Source organism: Pleurodeles waltl, chromosome 5 (genome assembly GCF_031143425.1).
Source record: "Pleurodeles waltl isolate 20211129_DDA chromosome 5, aPleWal1.hap1.20221129, whole genome shotgun sequence".
Classification (NCBI taxonomy): Eukaryota; Metazoa; Chordata; class Amphibia; order Caudata; family Salamandridae; genus Pleurodeles; species Pleurodeles waltl.
In genome coordinates, this window is record NC_090444.1 from 2825152 (window position 1) to 2848391 (window position 23240).

Genomic DNA, 23240 nt, shown 5'->3' on the forward strand with positions numbered 1-23240 from the left:
AACATTTGAACTGCTAAGAGGATTCTTGAAATAATCCTCACAATCCCGGTGACCAATAAACAGGTCAACTACCTGACCACATTCTCAAAGAATTGTGATTCCTCTGTCTTTATCCACGCCCAGTAAAGGAGTCTCTTGCAACTGGGCCACGTTCCCTAAACACCAAAAATGATCCTTTCCCAGCATGCAGAAGATTTATATGTAGTGGTTTATCCATTAATGGTTACTGTGATTGCCTGATGAGGTGTATGTAGGCCAAACCCGGTCTAGAGTTTCTTGCGTTCCCGTCTGCCAGACGCCTAACTAGGCAGTTGAGGCTGGACCTCTCATATCAAAACAGGACCAAGACTGATTTGCATATGGCTGACCTTGTCTAGAATGACATAGTGGACGACAAAAGAAAACAGACTGGCATGCCACCTGCTGATGTTAATCCAAACATTTTTTCCATTAATGTATGGTTTGTTTATGTTAGATTGGCCAGGATAGGCTGATTTCTTCTATTGGTCCTTTGTCTCCCAATGACTGTCTTCCAACCCACAACCAGGTAGGAAAGACATTTCCTTCTCTCCATCCCAGTCATTATCAAAGTACGGTTTGATATATTGGGTACAAGAGCCCTTGAGAAGCATATCACAAGTAGCTGAAGAAACAAAGTCTAGAGATGTATACCAGCTTTATTGTTGAGCTGAGTGCAAGTCGGGCGCACCTCAGTTTTAGACTGTCCGGGAGGATCATAGATGTTCTTTGCTGTTTATTAGTTCATAGTTCTCTAGAGCTGTGTTTTCAGCAATTCATCCGTAGCATAACTAGGCCGGGCTTGAGATTGCAGTTGTGTGAAAGCCATAGACAATTGAACACAGTCTTGTGAACCCCTAGACAAGTGGATGATCTTTGAAATCTTGGTCCAGAAAGGGTATATCATTCTGCTGTGAAGGTGTTCCTCCGTCCTGTCAGTTGCCACTCCCCCAGTTCACCTACTACACCAGCATAGCCTTGCTGTTTCTTAGTCTAGTTCACTGGTAGCTGATGACACTAATTTAGTAAACCACTACAGCATTACTAGGCTTCTGTATGGCATCAATGGCAATTTGTGCTGCATTTCTTTTATATTTGTATTTGTTATTGGATGTTTTTCACTCATTCTTCTTTCTCTGAGCTGGGTAGATATTTAGACGTGCACGTTTGGTGTTTTGTGGTGTTACTGCTTTAAGTTATCACTGAATGATGTTAAGCAGTGCAGGTCCTGTTTCTGGAAACTTTAATTAAGTTGAGTGATTTAAGAAAGGAAGCTTGAATTGTTGCAGAAGACTAGTGAACATTAGAGAGGCTGTAACACCAGACTTGTACGTGGACTGCTGCTCTTCAGGCAAACATTGAAAACACTTCTTTGTTTAGTACTTTAAAAGGACTTCCTCTTGGTGATGAACTTTGTGGTGAAGTGGCTTGTGTTTCTTTGGCCTCTGCCTAGTTTTCATTTATGTGTAAAACACAACCCTGCAAACCTAATGGTCGGTAGGCACTCGAGCAGATGTAAGTTTACATGAATTCCAAACAAGTTTGTAACTAAACTACATGAAAACGAGTGTAAACAATGAAAACTACTTACACGTACAGTAATTAACAAGGCGTATAGTTAGCATATAATACAGAGTTTAACAACAATTTCAGCTAATAATAACAATAGCAAAATAAGACAGACGCCATAGCAAACTGTTTTAGTAAATCGTGGACTGTGTGATTGTTTGCACTAAGTGTATTTATTAATCCTGAAATACATGACTGACATATCAAAAGCAGTATTTTTTTAGAAAGGGATATCTGTGTTTTCTCAGAATTGTGCAGAGCATGTGCCTTTTGACACTGTAGAGCATCCCAGTCTCATGAGCACGTTGCCAACTAGGAGGCCTCTGCCAGAGTGCTCTTGTGGCTGAATTCTGACCTCTTTAACTGCTCATGATCAGTGGCCTAGACTGGCAGCTTGCTTCCCTTCCTTTTAATACACCCTCGTACAAAACACCCATCCTAAAATGGGCCTGAAGGGTTCTGTGCTTAGATCACTGCTATTCACCTTTTTAATCCAACTTCCTGGGCATCACCCTCTCAAGTCTTGTTATGTTTGAGAATTGTACTTCATCTTTTCAACTCCTTCTTCACCCAGTGCTTCTGAAAGCAAGTCACGTCTCACCAGGATCCAGTATCGAATCACAAGGTGACTCTCAGTGCTCAATCCATTCAAACTAAAGTGGCCCTGGAAATCCACTACATGTCCTTCACACCCTAAATTATCCCAACCACCTACGGCTGGAATTTAGGTATTTTGGCTACTCATCTGATAGTTAAATGCACCAAACATTTATTGCACGTGCCTACATAATATCTGAAAATTTCCATCTTGCATGTTTGCTTCAAATGAAAGACTAGAAACTTAGATTGACAAACATACACAGAGTGAAACTTAAGATAGCTGATGCGTGTTTTACCCATACGCAAGGCAGTTATCTTTGCTTCAGAGAGCTATAAGACAAGCACTTCACATTTTCAGAGCTAAAGAGTAAAGAGATTTGTGGTTCGGGCAAGAATTACAAGTACAGCAGCCACCGCTGATTTAAGAGTCTTTGAGCACTCCATCGTTGCAGGCAATCCATACGTAAGTACCCCAAGCAGAACGGCTGGCTTGAGAAACCATTTTATGATACAAAACACTCAGCAACTTAATTGGCAAAAGTTGTTCCTACACAAACCAAAGTCATTTATTACAGAATCAAGTTTTTACAATTATCCACTACAGATGCTCTGTGTGTGTGTTTAAGGGCGTAAGATGAGATTTAAATTCCTGATGAAGGTCAAACCACTGAGGGCCAGAACATTATATCCTTTTAATACAACCATTCTTGGGCACTTCATAAATCTCTGTAAACTCTCTCTTCTTGGAATTGACTTTGTGTAAGACACTGGAATTGCGGTATACATATCCATGCTAAGAAGGAGACAATGTTATATAATTTTTCCATATTCTGTTTTCAAATAAAAGCTTTACATAGCCGCATTTTCAAGAGTGCCTTAAAGTATTAATTTTGAAATGGGAAAATATTTTGACCCATAGGAAATAATTGGCTGTGTAATTGTAGTTAAGGGTGCCTATGGAATGTGTTTTCAAAACAGAATGCTAAATTGATTTTGCGGACATAAGTAACATCCTGTTCAATTGTAATAACAGTAGTTTGACTACTGACAGCTACACTCCTATTTTATTTAATGAGTTACTTTGGAAGAACAGACGACTGACTCCCCATGGACTAGTGAGCGATTTAAATAGGCCAAACCAAGTCTGTGTTACATAGGAGGGTGGAATGAGAGGGATATGTAGCACATGTAGATGGAACGGGTTGTCGGAGATTGATCTGGGATGGGGAGAGCAGAGTTTCATGGTGGTTTACCCTAGGAGGCTTTATCTGCTACAGTTGCTGTTTCTATTCTCCCCTCTCTCATGAAATAGTAAATAAGCAAAGGGATTTCAAATAGGTCACTGTTCTATCCCACTTTCTAAGCATGCAATTATCCAACTAACGTGATCTGTGTTTTAAAGGCTGGCCAAAGTCATTGATTAGGAGGCTATAGGTATCCATGCAATGGCACACTCAACGCTCTTTTTTTAAACTGTTTTCAAATTGCAGACTCCTTTGATAAACCACGTAATTCTGTAAGATCGCAGAAGGAGTGCACGTTTCGGGGGTGGGATCAGGATCCGCCAGCAGAAGGAGGAAAACAGATTGCAAGTAATCGCGCCCCAGGTGAGAAGGTGTTGAAGTTCCTTTGTAATGACAGAACTCTTAAAGATACATTCTTGCATGAATTGTAGCAATATGTGTGAGTACCTGCATTGTAACTAAGTTCCTTTGGAGAGTGACAAGGAGTGCTAAAGAGTCACAGGGTCAGTGTACCTTTCCTTTGAGTAAGGATCTGTGGTGCAGCTGGAGTAAAGAGGCACTATCCTACAGAATCCTGTAGGGATCCTGTTAAACCTGACAGCCTTAGGGTGGTCATCCCACAACATTTTGCCTGCCTCCCTCCACTTTTCTGACACTGTTTTTGCTGGCTTTAGGACTCTGCGCACTTTCCCCCTGCTAATCAGTGCTAAAGTGTATATGCTCTCTCTTACGCATGGTAACATTGGTTCATCCTCAATTGGCATATTTAATTTACTTATAAGTCCCTAATAAAGTACACTACATGTGCCCAGGGCCTGTAAATTAAACAATTAAATGCTACTAGTGGGCCTGCAGCACTGATTGTGCCCCCCACATAAGTACCCCCTTAAACATGTCCCAGGCCTGCCATTGCAAGGCCAGTGTGTGCAGTCTCACTGCAACTTCGACTTGGCATTTAAAAGTACTTGCCAAGCCTTAAACTCCCCTTTTACGTATGAGTCACCTCTAAGGTAGACCCTGGTAACCCACAGGGCAGGGTGCTATATGGGTAAAAGGCAGGACATGTACATATATGTTTTAAATGTCCTGGTAGTGAAAAACACCTAAATTCGATTTCCACTACTGTGAGGCCTGCTCCTTTCATAGACTAGCATTAGGTCTGTACTCATATACTTTTTGAGTGGTAGATTCTGATCTGAAAGGGGTAACCAGGTCCTATTTAGTATGGACAGAAGGGTAATGGAAAATCCTGCTTATTGGTGAGGTTGGATTTTATAATATTATTTTAGAAATTACACTTTTAGAAAGTGAGCATTTCTCTGCACTTAACACTATCTGTGCCTTGCAGTTTGTCTCCAGTCAACGTCTGGTCTGTGCTGGTTGACAGCCCCCTAGTGTATTTCACCCAGACAGCCACAAACACAGGGCACTCAGTCACACCTGTACTCATGTGTATACGGAATGGGTCTTCCTGGGCTGGAAGCATGGAGGGCCTGACACTTACATTACAAAGGCTAGTGCCCTGCCCTCACACGATGGCCTGCTAAACCCCCTACTGGGGCCCTGGCAGACAGGACTGGAAGGGAAGGGGAACTTGGGCACTTCAAAACCACTCTTTGAAGTCTCCCCCACTTCAAAGGCATTTTTGGGGTATATAAACTGGGTCTCTGACCCCACCAATCCAGACACCTCTGGATCTACACCTGCACCCTATCAGGAGCTGCCTGTCTGCCCTAAGGACTCCTCTGGACTGCTTTGATGAGAAGGACTGCTGCCCTGCTATTGCCCTACTGCCCTGCTGGCCTCTGACCTTGCTGAGAAGGACTCTGCCTTCCCCAAAAGTGCTCTGGTACTTTGTGTAACAGAGACAACTGTTTGTGTCTAAGGGTTCAGCTTTTCAACCTTTTAAAAGTGATATTTCAACTTGTGCTTATTGGCTCTTTGTCGTTTTTACCTTATTTTATTCAGATAAATATTAACTATTTTTCTAAGCCTGTGTGGTGTATTTTTGTGGTGTTTTCCCTGTGTTACTGTATAATTTATTGCACAAATACTTTACACATTGCCTTCTAAGTTAAGCCTGACTGCTCAGTGCCAAGCTATCAGAGGGTGGGCACTGGATAATTTGGGTTGTGTGACGTACCCTGACTAGGATTGTGGTCCCTACTTGGACAAGGGTGTATACCTCTGCCAAGTAGACACCCCATTTCTAACAGATCCCATCACTGCTAGTGCAACCACAGACCTAAGTGTTCTGGTGATGCCTGCCCAATCTCCTGTTGTCCGGTAGAGATCTATAGCAGCCCTGCTGGATTCTTCAGTTCAGATGTCACTTCTGGATAGCTTTCTATCTTTCTTTTTAAGTTCAGCTCTCCGTTTGGCAGGAGTGCGTGTGCTGACCGATAAGGAATATAGAGGTGCTGGCTGTGCGGGGATGGTGCAGGGATGAGGGGCAGTTGCTGTTGTGGGCATGTACTGGATAACTGGAAACGTTGTGTCAGGCAGGCTCCCACACAACTTTGGATTTTGCAACAGGGCAGAGCAGAAACTGGATACTCCTGTTGGCTATCGCTAACGGTGGTCTTGCAGTCTCTGGCATGAGTGGTACATCACATGATTAATGGTACACTTCGGGGAATTGCAAGGGGTGGGGAATCGTAGATTTTGTGGCAGGGGAATGAAGGCTGCCTGGGGATGAATTGGAGACTGGATGAGCACAGTGAGGATGCTTCATCTGATCTATACTGAAATTAGTCAAAATCTTTACTCAGTTTTGCTGTAAGAGTAGATCAACAGACTCTTACCAAATCACACTCCATGGCTGGTGCGGAGGACATCAAGGCCTTCAACTCTGATGACATTTGGAAGGACCTTTGAGTATAGCAGTAGCATGTGAGGAGCTAAGTTCAGTTTCTGTATGTCCTGATTTGTCGGGAACTGAAAGATCTTGAATAGCTCCAGAGAAACCTAGACACAGTATAAGTACATCACCTAGGGTTTTGGGCACAATGGCAAGGACATGCCACACCACTCTGTCTCCAAAGAGTACACCCCAATCACTGAAAAGCACTTCAACCCTGAGCACAGAAAGTCCACCACACAAGTCTACCGAGTCACCAGCTTCAACCGATCCAGAGTGCCATCTACAGTAACCCAGGATTTACATTAGCCCCCAGTCTGCACAGTCATCTCATAAGAAACCTTTAAAGGGGCTTTATGAGAAAATCAAGGGTTTTCCAATCCCCAAAATGTGGAAGACTGACTCCATCCCACCTACCCCACCACCGTAGACCTCTCTACTTCGCTTTGTCCCTTCAGATTCTAATGACGTACTCTTCGCAGACTGCCTTACTGAGCTGTATCCAGGAAGGGCTTCATCCCCTGCTGATATGTTGGTGTTCTAAGGGGTAATAACAAGTGAGGCAGCTTATCCTAGGATCCAGTTGCTTGTTTTTGCATAAGTACGAATATATATGTTATAAAATGTTCATCTATATATTAAATACATGGAAAAAATACAAAAATTAGAAACTTATGCACCTTTATTATAATAAAATATCAGATTATTAATGCAGTATATAACAAGTGTTTCATAGTAATAGAGTGTTATTGAGAAGCCAACCTAGTTTTTTCTTCCGAAGATGGTTTCAGACTTTCACATTAACCTACAATTTACTCTTCTACATTTTTTCCTAATCTCTTAACTCCAGCAGAAAGATCTCTGCATCCTCTTTATGTATGAAGAGCTTTGAAATTCTGTTTAGATAAAGCGAAGGACATGAGGCAATATTATCAGCTGCTCATAAACTATGGTCCAATGCGAACATTTACCAATAAATACTCCCTTGCCAATACAGACCGTGTGCACCCCTTCCTGCTCTGAAACTGTCTGTATTAAAGCAATAAATTACAGCTCACTTGAGCTTGAGACCTGGTGCATCACACAGAAGATCTAAGTGCCTTTCATGATGTAACCATTGGACCGGGTTAACTATTCACCAAGCATCAAATCATTCCCATCATTCTTTATTCTTTTCAATGTTGCGTTTCTTTTCCCGTTTTGAGTAAAATTTATGACTTATTGAAACATTTCCCTGAGCACCTTACCTACAACATTCCAGAAGGTTTCTAAATCCTGCAAGTTAGAAACATTTGTAGGTCATTCACTGGAGTCAGTGTGCATTTTTTACATCTTCCTACATCTTGATTGGATATCTTGGCTAGGTTTTTATGAAGTCCAATAGATCCTTTACCCCATCTTACATGTTGTCCTCAGTTATTGCTTTGAAGTAAGATCTAAGAGATGGTCTAATTTTGAACACCTCTAGGGTCTAGAGTGCTTAGGTTTTTTGTCTGGAGGGATTTTGAGTCTTAGAAGATTTCAGTGCACAAAATATTCCACCTAAATAAAGTCTTTTGTACATTGATTTTCTTTTCTGCCTATATAGCTAATGAAAAACTGGTCATCCACACAGAGGTCCTTCTTGCGGTCGATATAAAAGCTCACTGCCGTTTTCAGATCCAGCGTGTGCAGCCTCCCTTCCTCCTTTGAGGGTGAGGTGGGGGAAATAAGGATGGCAGAGTGATAAAATGACCCTGATGGAAAGGGGTTACCATCTTCTGTAGAAAAGCAGCTCTAGTTCTTGTGACCGCCTTGTCAGAATTAAGAGTGTTGAAGGTGGCTTGATGCTCAGTGCTTGCAAACCCTGCAGTTTTTCTGTTGGACCTGGCTTTTTTTTACAGGGTCATCCCCAAACTGTTTGCCTTCCTCGTCCTATTTTTTTCTAACCCTTTTTGTTGACATTGGGACTCCGGGCACTTTACCCCTGTTGATCAGTGCTAAAGTGCATGTGCTCTCCCTTCTAAACTTGGTATGACGGGCTTACACTTGATTAGCACATTTAATTTACCTGTAAGTCCCTTATACAGTGGTATCCCTATTCCAGGGCCTGTAAATTAAATGCTAATAGTGGGCCTGCAGTGCAGCATGCGCCACCCACATACGTAGCCTTTCAAACCTGTCTCAGACCTGCCACCGCAGGACCTGCATGCACAGTTTACTGCCACAGGGACCTGCCATCTAAATGTACTTGCCAGGCCTGGAACTCCCCTTTCACTATATATGTCACCCCTAATGTTGGCCCCAGCTAGCCCTAGGGGCAGGGTGCTGTGTATGTAAAGTTAGGACATATGCCTTTGTGTACTACATGTCCTAGTAGTGACAAACAACCTATTTGGTTCCTCATTACTTTGAGTGCTGCCTTCTCATCAGATTGCATTGGAAATGCCCTAACATATGTCTAAGTGGTATTGTCTGATCTATGAGGGGTAGCGTAGGCATGTTTGGTATGGCTGGAATGGTAGTGACAGGGCTTGGAAAATCTACTCGACCACTCGCTATGGCAAGTTTTATTTTATGAGGTTGTGCTATTTTTAAATTCCACTCGACCCTTCTGGCGAGTGGACGAAGAGCAGGTGTTCTGTTCAGTTAGAAACTGAATTAGCAATTAAGATGCCTCTAAATCTTATTCTTGTCACATTTGCTCTGTGTTCAGGGACAGAGCTCAAAAGTCAGTTTGTCTTGCAATGCAAATACGTTTCCTTGTGACTGCAGAGTTCCAGGATTTTGTAAAGTGAACTATCTGACCTATGTGAAATGAAAGGCTTTTGGTATCGGGTTCTTCCTAACACACAACAGTTATATAACTAAGTCAACTTTACAAACATTTCAAAATACATTTCAGTAGCTGTGAAAGACCATTTTATTCTACTTCTGTGTGATGAAAAAATATTTAATAGAATGAAAAAAAAGTCAGAACACTTTACTTGGTGATGTGCAAAAGATAAATGTTTTCTGAAACACAATTTGCACAGATTATTCTTAATACACTATATAGTTTTATCAGTAAAGCTGCAAGTTAGTGGGAAGGTTTTTGGACACTTCTTGGAAATGTACTGTCTGTAAATGACAGTGCACTACCATATCATGCTTTAGTAATATATTTATTAAAAGTGAGTGTTTAAACATAAACTGAGAAACACTCCTGCCCTGAGGGCAAAGCTATTAGTCAACTAAGAGGCAAGTCATGCAGGGATCATGTGTACCCTAAATGTGGGCTGGATTTATTATCCACGTATTTAATCAAACAAAAGAGGATTTTTTTATACAGCATCAATGTTGAACTCACATATTTGAAGGTGCACTCATATGTGAGAATGAAGAAAAAGGCAACTGTAACACTATTTGCCTAGGATCACACAATTTGTGACCTGTTTTTGGGTCAAGTACATTACATACCTGCAGGTCTAGCAAAAATTGTATGATTTTTTGAGGCCTGAGTGAGAAATGCTGCTTACTGGGCTAGGTGGATTTTTATTACCATTATAGAAGTGCCTCTTTAAGAATGTGAGCATTTCTCTGTGCTTATGACTGATGTTTTGCAGTTTACCTCCAATCCAAGTCTCACACTGGGAGGGTGGAGATGTCACAAGGGTGGATTTGCATATTAAATGCTCTTCCTGGGCTAGGAGAGGTAGAGGCTGGCACACCTGCATCTGTAAAGGCTGTGCCCTGTCCTCGCACAAAGGGCTCGTTTAACCCTCCCCCTCCCCTACATGGGCAGCCCGGCAACACAGGAAGAGTAGCGGGAAGCAGCTGCCCCACCATAGGCTAGGGGAGGTCTGGTCTTTGTACTCAGCAGTCCAGGAGGGTCCCCGACGTGCTGCAATGTTACTGGATGTCTTAGCGGCAATCTGCCTTGCCCGGAAGCGGCTCATGCAATAGCGGACCGCTGCCCTTACTGCGGTAGGAGCGGGGGACCCAACAAGGTCTCCTCGCAGATTCTGGTGGTGTGCGTTCATCCACCCTTATCTCTGGTGGCAGTTCTTTGGGATAAGCCTGACTGCTTGTGACAAGCTACCAAGGGGGTGAGCAGGGTTTATCTACGGTGCTTAACTCCCTCGTCCTGACTTGAATAGTGGATTCTGCCTGGCTTACGTGCATACCCTAGCCAACCAGAAACCCCATTTCTAAGTCTGTCTTTATAAAACAAGCTCAGCGGGTCACATCAAACGATGTGCGCAAGGGGTCACTTTCAACCGCTAATCCAGAGAAAGGCTCCTCTCATTGAAGATTAGGTTTCAAAATGTGATCCTACTGCTACCTCAGTGAAGACGTATGTTTTCCCATTTTGCTATATCTTAAATTTGATCGGGACACAGCCTGCTGCAGACATGCCTAGGCATCTGTAGTCTGTGTGTAGTATCTGTACCTGCTGTGTAGTGCCTGCAGCTGTTGCCTCTGCACCATTGATCCACTGGAGTATGGTAAAAATTAGATTTTCTCCCCCACTTGGAGGTACTTCTTTGTTCTAGCCATCCTCCCTGAAGTCTGGTACTCCAAGAGTAACCATAATAGTTCCACTGTCAAAAATCCTAGCATTGTTTTCAGCCTTGAACCAGGTTCTCCTCTCTTAGAGGGTCAACTAGGAGTTGTTGAAAAAAAGAACACATCACCTCCACGGCTGCCATTCCAGGGTTGCAGCTGCAGGAAAGCACAGAGCTTGCTATTGTTTGCTAAATGTCATGTTCCTTCATGCTCACATCTATTTCACCGACCCCAATCTTCCACGCCTTCCATCTTAACATCCATCTTCTGCACGGCACAATCCACTTTTTATGTCCTAGAATCCACTGCTTCCACTTTGCTTCCATAGCTTCCGCATTTTTTCAAAATGGGTTCCAGGACCTACATCATCTCTTTCTGGCCTCTGGCTGTGCCTGACATTGTGTAGGTTTCATTTATGTCTGACATCAGCTGACTTATGGCCATAAGCCAAATAAATCCTATTTGTATTTCCTCTCGCGCTTCCCCACCATGCAAGTGTCCTCCATTTGCACAGCTCCCAATAGTTGGCTAGGCCTGTCCTTTAGCCCCAACAGCTGACTCCCACAGGCCCTTTCTCATACTGCGGCTCCTCATTTGAGTGAGTCAGGGTGCCATCAATCCCCTTCACTTTTATTAAGTGGATGTCTGTGAATTTCCAGTGGTCCTCCCCCTGACCTCCAGTGGCAAGTGGTGTGCCGCATCTGTCCTGCTGACATCTAGCACCAGGGGAACTGTCCTCCTACCATTTTGTTTCTGCTGGCTCTCTGTGAGCTTCCAGTACTCATATCAAGCCCTCTAGGTGTCCCCTTCCATCTCCAGTGTAAGCAAATATGCCCTTTATCTCTTTAGCAAAGCCAAGGGATCCCTGGCTTGTAAGGGATTACTTCATAAATCTGGTATTCCCACACCTTTTCCTTTTTAAGCCTTGAACTGGCATGGAAATGGGATAATTAAATCTTGAGGCATACCCGGAAGAGTGTACATACCCATGCAGATAGTATAAAGATTTAGCTGAATTGCATTGAATTGCACGGGAATGCATTAAAGTTTTGTTAAAGTGGTTGTTTTTGTTCTGAAGTAATGCAAGGCTTCTACATGTATGCCTATGATTTGCCATAGACGTGTTAGAAATCCATATTAAAGTATCCGCATTCAAAGTGGTTCACACTAGCAGTCCCCTGACACTAACCACATTAGATTAAAGTGAGTGGCCCACTCCACCATTCAAATTATTACCCACATTCCAATTAACTTACCTGGCTGCTTCAGCTGTGTCTTCTGAAAGTTCATTGTTGTATTTTTCTTTTGAAACCACAGGCACTCCTCTTAGACCAAGCATCACTGTAAGAGCTCAAAACGTGTGTGACCCTATCTTGCAGGATCGGAGGGAGCAGCCGGAAGAAGAAGGAATCCAGGGCACTAATAACACCTCCCAAAGTGAGTATGTATACTCTTATCTGTAGTTGGCCCAGTTGAATGTTTTTCATTTTTAGGTTACTCCTGAGACGACATGCGCTGTCAGCAAAATGTATTGTTAACTTTAAAAACATGCTTAGAACCCGGCCATTACTTACCATTGGATGGAGCCCACATTACTCTTGTTTCCTTGCATTTGATCGGTCAGTGCTTCCTCTCCCTGCTTCCTCCAGGCACTTCTGGTGTCTGTCCCTGCCATCGAGTATGGACCTAGTACAGCTTCTTATCTGCAGACAGTGTGCTTCCCCCGGTCGCAAGCTCCTGCATGTACTTTTTTAAAAACAAATGTCCTTTTGGACATGCACTCTCAAATAGTTCATGGCTGCAATCAGTCTCCTGTTTCATCCTCTTGTTGCTTGTCCCCTCCTCTCATTGTCCCTTGTGCTTTTGCTTCATCCTTCCAGTCCCGCACCTCCCTGGTGTTGCTGACCCCCATCCACTTGTCCGTTGTTGCTGCTCTCACCCTCCTCCCCCATGCTTCTTTTGTTTTGCTTTGTTTGAGTTTTTTTTTGCAGTTTTAGACCCAAAGTTATTTGATACCTTTACATGAGCACCTGTTAGGTTACACAAGGGCGCATTCCTTTTTGAGGCATTGGGAGAGGACGTGAGATGTCCCTCCGCTAGGAGAGGCAGCTGATGTAACCCACACCAGCCATGGGAGTGGCAGGCAGCGCAGTTGTAGGAAGTGCTGCAGCAGTTTGGTATGAGGGTGCCAGGCACAATGTAAAATACTCAACGCTGAGTGTTGTGGAAAAAGGCAAACACATGCTTTGGGGGGAGAGTACAGCCTGAAAGCTTTTAGTTGCAGAGCAGCCTAGACAGCCCCTATATTCTGGGTCGCCATGCCTGCCACAGGCATGCATGCAGCAGGTTTCCGTGCTGGTGGACAAGGGAGAGAGAAGCTCTGCGGTACACCAGTTGCCAGATCTGGCATTGGAGCCAGGCACCTGCCGCTTGATGCATTGGAAGTGCTGCCATTTCTTGAAAGTCTGCTGCTGCTGGTGCCAGAGGGAAGCAGCGAGCCTGCTCTCCAGGGCAGATCTCACATCTTGTCACTGCTTTTCGTTACACATGCCCTGTTAACCCTTGGAGGATGCCTATACGAATATACGAAAGGGGTTCATCTTCATCTAGATTTGATTTTTATTCCACCAAAGCTAAAGTAGCTTCTTTGGATTTACAAAGGCAGGTTAATGATGCAGAGATTTGCTTTTGTCCAAGATGTTCTGATAACACCCATTTGATCAAACCCTTGTCTGGCCTGTGTTGTCTCCCCTCCAAACAAGTTTGGACCAGTAGATTAAGCTCGCAGACCAAGATGCAAGAACAAGATAAATGAATAAGGAAGAACAACCCTGAACTGATTCATCGCCCTCTGAATGCTTTCCTCCCTCATTTAAAACCGTGATCCATCAGAGGTGACAGAAAACACATGCGGGGATGAGTGGTGGCACAGAGACATGGGCTTACATGCAAGCATTTAAAAACAGAAACATTTCAAATTATTCCAGGGCTGTTTCTTTTGCAGGCAAGTTTCAACTAGTTGTGACAGAGAGAGAGCAAAGACCAAATGTAACAATCATTATTAATGCATGTCTTCCCTTGCACCTCACACTCTTCCCATGCCTTCTTATTCAATAAGTTTAACATGAGTCATTACTAAACGCTAAAAATTGCCCTTCCCTGTCGTGTTAGTCACTCATTGGAACACAATGTCTCAGAGTAAGTTTTCATTGTGGCAGAACATTGCATGGCCTATTGAGAGACGATAGGCTGCTTTCTCTTGTTAGCTTGTTCTTCAGTATAATGAGGTTACAAGGTAAGGGCCTCCATTTTCAAAGGACCAGCATGTTATTGAGTCAACGTTTTCTTGAATTTTGAAATTGTTCTGTGGATCTGTGTTTACTTTTTTCGCTTGTGTGCTGTTCCTTAATTGTCATTGTTCTCACATTGACTTGTTGAGGGTTTAGGAAGTGGCAGCACCACAGCAAGTGCCCTAACCATAGATTCTGCAGACCTAGTCAGAGAAATGGCAATGGTAACATGGCTTCTTTCACTACATTAGGTTGCCCAGTTTTCCATCCCAGCCTCTCTCTTTGGATAAAGGAGATGGAAGATCCATGTGAGAATGACGAGAAGGATCCTGGGAGGCAGAACATTGCAAGCCCCACCACTGGTAAGAATCCCATACAGTGAATGTCCTTTTCTAAGAATAAGTGGTACTTTGACATTTTGGTTATCAGGCAAGACCATAACCTATCCGGGACCATCAGAGGGAAAAAGTGGCGTGTACCTTAAGCAAGAATGTTGGCTGTGTCATAAGGTGCAATCATAAACTCATTTACAAATCCCTACGTTCAATACTGCAGGTCAATAGAGAGAAGGTCTTTGGTGCTTCCATTCACAAAGTGGAGTGGTTGGGGCATATTAATCCTATTGATATCAAAAGACAAGAGCGAGGATTGTTTTTAGCGTTCTTTCTAGATTGGGCCCAACAACGTCTCTTGAAGCATTCTCTTTCGAACCTGGCCTGAACTACACAGTTGACGTCATTGCACTGTGGCTGGTTAGGTTTTGCTTTAGGCCACATATTAATTCACACACAAAAATGTACAGATGCAGGCATAGTTAGAGTGATCAGGGACAGTTCCTGGTGTAGCCACCTAAAAGCATCTCTCCAGATTAATAGTTCTCTAATTATAGGGTTCTATCAACCAAGAGGATTATGGAATTTGACTCCTATCAGTGTTGGGCATTGTGTATCAGGTTTAGGCTTGGTACACTTTAGTCTGCACCTACACTGCAAAGTGGGACAGTCCAGGGAGCAATCAAGAGGTTTGTGATTGTGACTGGGGGGTAGAAAACATCTTCCTCTTAATGCTTTTTCTTTTTCAGAAAAACAGGGAGGCAGTGAATGACATTGCTAATCCTGTTTAGGTATTATGGGATCAGGACATCTAGAGAAGCTTCAGGCATATGTTAAAGAACAGGTATGACACTTGCTTATCAGACGGTCCAAGGTTTGATTTATGGATACACTGTCATGATGAAACGTTTATGTTTGATGGCATGTGTGGGTGTAGATACGCGTGCTCTGCATACTTCTGCCATCTGTTGTTGGGTTCAGAATGTTGCAAGTTTTTCTTTGAAGAAACATTTTCGAGTCACTGGATTGAGTGACTCCTCCTTCTGGGTGATATTGTTAATGGGCATCGACTCCTTTGTTAGATTGGTTTCTCTCCTGTGTCAGGTACAGATGTGTGTATCTTCGCTCCGTCTTTTGACTTTCTCCGGCTCAAAACCTTTCTTTCCATCTTCTTCCTTATTGACAGTATTGTTTCTCAGTCGCATATTTCCATCTTCGCGCTCAATCAATCAATGATTTATAGAGCGCACTAATCGTAGAGCCATGTCTTGAGACGTTTCCTGAATGTCAAGAGGTCTTGGGTCTGGCGAAGGTGGAGTGGTAGGGAGTTCCAGGTCTTGGCGGCTAGGTGAGAGAAGGATCTTCCTCCGGCGGTGGTGCGGCGGATGCGGGGGATGGAGGCGATGGCGAGGCTGGCGGAGCGAAGATTGCGGGTGGGGGTGTGGAAGGTGAGTCTGTTGTTGAGGTAGATTGGTCCTGTGTTGTGGAGGGACCTGTGTGCATGGATGAGGAGTTTGAAGGTGATCCTCTTTGACACTGGTAGCCAGTGAAGGTCTCTGAGGTGGGGGGGATGTCCAGAATGAGGCAGGCAGATGCGTTCTGGATTCTTTGCAGTTTTGTTAGGAGTTTGGTTGTTATTCCTGCATATAGGGCGTTTCCGTAGTCCAATCGGCTGCTGACCAGGGCGTGGGTGACAGTTTTCCTGATTTCGCCGGGAATCCACTTGAAGATTTTGCAGAGCATGCGGAGAGTGTTTTAGCAGGAAGAGGAGATGGCATTGACCTGCTGAGTCATGCTGAGTGTGGGTGGTGGGTGAGGGCGCGGTTTCTAGGAAGGTGGGCCACCAGGAGTCATTCCAAGTTGAGGGGTTGGTGCCAAAGATGAGGATTTCTGTCTTGTCTGTGTTTAACTTGAGGTGGCTTGATTCCATCCAGCTGGCGATGGCGTGAAGTCCGTTGTGGAGGTTGTTCTTTGCAGTTGTAGGGTCTTTCGTGAGTGAAAGGATGAGCTGAGTGTCGTCTGTGTAGGAAACTATGTTGATGTGGTGGGTTCGTGCGATGTTGGCGAGGGGGGCCATGTAAACGTTGAAGAGCGTGGGGCTGAGCGAAGATCCTTGAGTACCTTGCTGTCTTCCAGGAACCGGTATAGTTGGCTGTTTACAATTTTTTCCATGACATTGGCTGGGAAGGGGAGGAGGGAGATCGGCCGGTAGTTCTTGGGGTCGTCTGGGTCTGCCTTTGGTTTCTTTAGCAGGGCGTTGATTTCTGCGTGCTTCCATCTTTCTGGAAAGGTGGCTGACTCGAAGGAGCTGTTGATGGTTTTGCAGAGGTGGGGGGTGATGATGATGTTTGCCTTATTGAAGATATGGTGTGGGCAGGGGTCTGATGGTGATCCGGAGTGGATGGAGGCCATGGTGGTGGCGGTGTCCTCTATGTTGATGGGGGTCCAGGTGTGGATGAGGTGGGTGTTGCTTGGAGCGTTGGGTTCTTGGGTGTTTGTAGTCAGCTGGTGGGTCTGGGGTTTGAAGCTATTGTGGATTTCTTCTATCTTTAGACGAAAGTGGGTTGCCAGTGAGTTGCAGAACTCCTGTAATGGCAGGGGTTCGTTGGAGCAGGTCCTGGGGGTGGAGAGCTCATTGACGATGCCGAAGAGCTCTTTACTGTTGTGAGCGTTGGCGTTGATGTGGTTTTTGAAGTGGGTCCTTTTGGTGGTGCGGATCAGTTGGTGATGTTTGCGTAGGGCATCCTTGAAAGCAATGTGGCTGGAGTTGGTAGGGTCAAGTTGCCAGGTTTTTTCCATTCTGTGACATAGCCGTTTGGATTCCTGTAGTTCTGGGGTGAACCAGCTGGCCTTGATTCTGTGGGAGGTGTTTTTTTTTTTTTTGAGCGGTGCGAAGGGTGTTGGCGCAATCTTCTATCCAGCGATGCAGGCTCGTGGTGACTATGTTGGGGTCCGGGTTCCCAGGGGGTGGGGCCCGGGCGAGAGTGGAGATCAGTTGATCCATTGATATTTTGCTCCAGTTGCGTCGGGGGGTTGTGTGCGATGGTGGTGAGTGACTGGTTTTTGGTAGGAGAAGTGGATGCAGCAGTGGTCTGTCCAACTGAGTTCGGTGGTGCTCGTCTCAACTCGTCGGATTGAGCACTGACTGCTCACCCTCCATGGGTTCCTTGCCCGTTCAGGCCTACCTCGCCACGTGGCACCGACCAGTGTGCTGTGTTGAAGGAACAGATGCCATTTCATTTCTGCCCTCAGTGCCACACAATTTCTCCACACCGTCTAATATCTGGTGTGTGACCTGTGTCTCTCCCCCAACCACCAAGAAGCTACTTGTGACTCCTGCAAATCCTTCCGGTCGAAGAAGATCCTTCGGGCCCGAAGAGCTGAACTACTGGAGATGGTGCATAAGACTCCAGACGACACTTCAGAGATCTTTGGGGAGGAGCACGCCCAGGAGCAGCCAGATCAAGAGGAGGCCATTTTGATCCAGGACTCCAACATCCAGTCAGACATCAAAAGCCACGAGATGATCTCACCGCAAACCATGAGTACCATGGCCCCTCCTGACCACCCTAAGACTGCTTAAAAGCGCCTTACAGACGTCGTCGGACTGTCACTGTCACCAGGCCACGGCTGGCTCAAAAAAAAAACTGCTTTGGCTGCCCCGCCCTCAGCCAAGACCAAAACATTGTCTTTGGAATTGACCTCCATCTTGCCATCTTGATCTGGTCTTCGGCACCGAGTACTTTGACTTCGAGCCAACCAGCTTCCACCTCTGCTTCGGTGCTGACAAAAGGACACCAACCAAAAACTTAAATGCCATAAACAAGGTAGCCAACACCTTTGGATCAGAAAGGCTCCACCCAGTCGTCAGCCACACCATTACCTGTTAAACCTATTTTGGAGACAATGGATGTTCAACTGTGCCACTCTCTGCTTCTCCTCCAACCCACCTCCCCTCATCACCTGCCTCACCTACTGCAGGAGATCTGACAACTCAGGGTTCCCCTGTTTATACTGGAGAAGATTTGGGTGGGACACAGCAGGACCCAAATCCATGAGAAACATGTGACCCTGATCCCATGGTAAGTCCTGACCCAGATTTGTACCCCATACAACCCTCCCCACTAGAGGAAATTACACCCTACCAGCAGGTAGTAGCTCAGGCAGCTACCCTCCATAATGTTGGGCTACACAGGGACCCCATCGAACAGGATTTCCTGATCTATACCCTTACATCCACACTTAGGGATATCCAGTTTCTCCTCATGTTCCCTGGCATGCAAGAACCTCTCCTTTCTGGTGTTACCAGCTCTAGAGTAGAAAATAAATATAAGCCTGCTCCATCTGACCCTGCTGTACATCAGGCCCCAGGTCCCTCCAGACTCTGTAGGGGCCATCACTGCACAGAAATGGGCCAACAGTCAGGCCACAGGAGACTCTTCTCCTCCAGACAAGGAGAGAAAAAGCAGGATGCTGCCGGCAAAAGGGTGGCCATTCAGGGAGCCAGTTATTGGTGTATCGCTGATTCACAGGCCTTGCTAGCCAGATAGGACCGGGCTCACTGGGATGAGATGGAGGAGCTCCTTCAGTTTCCCCCAGATGAGCACCTCAAAAGAGGGCAGCAGATTGTTGGCCCTAACCTTGGAAGAACCTTTCTTCCATATTCATAGAGACAAGGTGGTCCTTCGCACAAATCCGAAGTTCCTTCCTAAAGTGGTTTCCCAATTCCATATCAACCAATCCATTGAACTACCAGGCTTCGTTCCACAGAAAGAGCCTTCCACACTTTCGATGTTAAACGTGCATCGATGTTTTACATTGACAGAATCAAAGACTTTAGAAAAACTAAACAGCTCTTTGTAGCTTTGCACAAAGGCAACCCAGCATCAAAAAATAGCATAGCTAGATGGATAATCAAATGTATACAAACTTGTTATGATAAAGTATGGAAACAACTACCTGTCACTCCTAGAGCCCACTCTACTAGTAAAAAAGGAGTCACTCTTGGTGGCTTTCCTTGGAAACATACCTATACTGACATCTGTAAGGTAGCTACATGGTCTACACCACAGATATTTACAAAACATTATTGTGTGGACGTACTAGCACACCAGCAAGCCATTGTAGGCCAAGCAATGCTACAAACACTTTTCCAGTCAACTGCTAGCCACAGCTTCTATGGAGGGGCTGCTTTACAGTCTATGCAGAGAATGGGTATCTACAGCCGCACATGCCATTGAATGGAAAACGTTGCTTACCAGGTAAGCATCTCTTCGTGGCACCCTCCCTCCTCCCCGGACACCTGTGGCCTTTCCAGTTACTTTATACTTGTATATAGTTGTGCATATGTAGCTACATTTGCATGGACAGCTTTCTTTATACTTCTTCTACACTCCTTTTCTCACCTGCCTGCGGGAAAACAGTCTAACAAAGGAGTTGATGCCCATGCGCAATATCACTTAAAAGGAGGAGTCACTCGATCCCCTGACTTGAAAATGCTACTTCGATTAAAAAACACTTGCATCACTCCAAACCCAACACTAGATGGGAGGAGTATGCAGAGCGTGTGAATCTACAGCACTGTATGCCACGAGCAGATGCTTACTGAGTATGTAATATTTTCCTTATTAACATTTCTTTTCCCTCTCTGATATTACAAAGTTTGTTTTGTTCCAGATTGTATACTTTTTAGGCTATTACTCCTTACATTGTTTTTAATTATTGTATGGCTTTTTAACCAAAACAATAAAGAATTTGCAAGTTACAATTCTCTATCTCTGCTTCAGTCTGGGGTTTGCCCCCGAATTAGATGATTTGTCATTAGTTGGATTTTGAGATTGTCTTCGTGCACCAAGGCCCGGTGGTTCCCTTTAATGTACCAAGTATTAATACTGCCTTAGACAATGTGGACCAAACACTTGACAGATTTTCTACTGGTGGCAGAACTGTCCCGTTTACTGTCACTTTGAGTTCCTATGTTCTCGTAGATTGGACAGAGGAGGTGAAACTACTTTCCTATGGAGTCCTTTAGGCATCCTTTATTTTGCCTGCACCTGAAGGTCTCTTGTGTCTTCGAAACAGCTGTGTGATCCTTCACCTTTTGGCCAGACTACCATCTAGGTTTCTACTTCTGCTCTGTAACTGTGCCCACTTTCACTTTTCTAAAACAAATACCTTACCACACAGCACACCTTTCATGATTCGATGCACGTACCGATGATGTTTGGCTGGTGCATTGATCTGCATTTTCTGAAAGTACTGAAAGGTGAACCCTAGCTTGAGTAACATAGGCTGATCTTTAAAATAATTATGCTAATTGCTTTCCATTATGGAAATAGAATATGTCCCTCTTCTACCATCAACTGCCCTTCATTCGGATTGCATTTAGATGCACAGGAGGTAGGGTGCACCTAGTATTCTGGGGGACAGATTAATAGCACACAACTCTTATCCTATCTCCCCCTTGACCCATGAGATCTGTTGTGTAGCAGAAACCATTGGGTTACAGCTGGATCAGGTAGGGAGAGAGATGGAGAAGGAAGAGGATGGGGGGAGGCAGGGGAATAAGGAGAGGAAAGGAGTTCGAGAGGCGAACGAGCGGGGGAACGTGTTGGGGACAGACAGCGGTAGGTGAGAGGGGGGGAAGCTATCTGCACCTTGTTGAGTGGTTAGTGAATCTTTGAAAATGAATACATTCTCAGATGCATAGGGAGCACCGTGCTGGGAGAACAGTGCACAAAAGGGTAACCTGTTCACACTCCAGAGCTGCCTCTACTCTTCCTTGATCTGATGCTGTCATGCAACTTCACCAGTAGGATTGGATGAGCAATATTTTGTTTGAACTGAAACCCCCTTATTTAAGATTGGTACCTGAATCAATGCGGTGACCACATCTACTTTTAAAATGTCTTTGTTAATAGCACATGGTGGTTTCCCTAATCACTCTAATTTTCACTCCACAGATGCTGGGTCCTTGACAACAAAGTTTGAAGACAGGTTTGCCAGAAGGTCTGCCGAGCAGTTAAAAGAATTTGAGTCTTTGTTGAAAACGACAAGAGAAAATGTTCAGCTCTTCAGTAGTGGCAGTTTCTTGCATAAGCCCAGTCAGTTGAGAAGAACGGCAGCCAAACTGTGTGCTGACAGACAGAGTGCCTTCTCAGGATGTGGGGCAGGCTTTGATGTGTTTGCTGCACCTGTGGTACCCAGAGCCGTCACCCATGAGGAGAAGCCATACAAATGCAAAGACTGTCAGAAAAGCTTTGGCAAGAAGTCCAACCTTATAATCCACCAAAGGACACACACAGGAGAGAAGCCTTATAAATGCGCCCAGTGCGATAAGGGCTTCAGCCACAAATCAAACTTAAACCAGCACCAGACAACTCACACGGGCGAGCGGCCATTTCAGTGCACCTTCTGCGAAAAGCGCTTCAGTCACAAAGTGTCCCGTAACCTCCACCAGAGGACACACACCGGAGAGAGGCCTTATAAATGCAGTGTATGTGGGAAGTGCTTCAGGAGGAACTCCCATCTCAGTCAGCACATTAAAACACACTCAGGAGAAAAGCAAAATGTTCAGAAACAAGGCAAAAGTCATGGAACATGCAATAGTCTCCAGGTTTCACAAGCTCCCTTACAAGACGTATCGCTTGATATTATGGACGTTCGATTGGAAATGTCACCTGTGGACTTTGAGAGACTGTAAACCTCCAGAGTGCAGCTTAGCCAGTTACTTGGGGCCCTTTGTAATGTTGACTAAGTGATGCTGGTATTCACAGCAGTACCCATATATTTTTTCTGAGCTTGTGATGCCAAATAGAAGTGTGTGATCATTTTTGTGGCATGTCATTTTATTGACTGTCATTTCTCTTGGCATGCTTCTCTTTAGGATTTAATTTAGTAGTAAAGTAGTTAATAATCCGGAGTCTTATGTTTGCAGCTGAGGGACATGCACATATTTCTTTGACACCATGAATCTTCAAATCGGTGGCATTTCTAAGAGTTATTCTTGTTGAGAGGTACATAAGGCTGTTACCAGTTGTGGAATCTGTCCTTTAAATTGAAACATCCGAAAAAGTTTTCCCTAGTTATACCCTGTTTGCACATTACTAAAAATATAACGTTTAAAGCACTGTAAGCATGTAAACAATGAATCATTTTGCAGCAGCCTGCCATACACTGTGTGCAGCCGGTCTTACACTCTATATATTACATATTTAGGTCTGGCGTTAGTCAAGACCTTTCGATTTTACTGAAACTATAAAATACTTATGGTGACCATCAGCCATCCGTCTTAATCAATAGGTATGTTCGTGTGTCATTCATATTTTCCTTCCACCCACTACAGCCTACATCATTGGGCAATGGGACAGCCCACTTCAGCCATTGGCTAACTTATCTGTAAATGATAGTGTTCTCTTCTTTCACAAGGAGCACATCTGCACTCAAAGTAATTTCCTTCAGTGCCAGGGTCTGCCATGGCAGTGTGTACTTTTTTAAGAGCAAAAAAAGTTTACTTTTAGTCATTTTATTTTATATTTACTAACGGTCCTGAAGATTCCACAACGATAAAACCCAAACCATGAAAACAATGAAACTAGAGTTGAGAAAGCCAAAAGGTTGACAGCCAGCACCTGATTTATTGGCTTTGCCAATGCATGTTTAAATTGCTGCAGATTATGTTATACTTTGTGTAATAATTTTTTCAAGTAATGCCATACACATTCATTGTGCTTTCTGATACAGGGACCTAATAGCACCATAAATACACAAGTCACTAATTCCAGATGTCCTAGTGCATAGC

At 44.4% G+C, this 23240-nt stretch overlaps 1 protein-coding gene across 3 annotated transcripts in view; it reads left to right on the plus strand.

The window, feature by feature from the left end:
- LOC138295217 (zinc finger protein with KRAB and SCAN domains 4-like) overlaps positions 1-22720 on the plus strand; it is a 74167-nt gene extending 51447 nt beyond the window's left edge. For all 3 annotated transcript variants that reach the window (XM_069233392.1, XM_069233393.1, XM_069233391.1), the window contains 4 exons: positions 3678-3794; positions 12136-12255; positions 14360-14470; positions 21403-22720. In XM_069233392.1, coding sequence (XP_069089493.1) covers positions 3678-3794; positions 12136-12255; positions 14360-14470; positions 21403-22142 — 1088 coding nt within the window. In that variant the 3' untranslated portion in view covers positions 22143-22720. The remainder of the gene's footprint in view (positions 1-3677; positions 3795-12135; positions 12256-14359; positions 14471-21402) is intronic.
- Positions 22721-23240: the final 520 nt, after the last annotated feature.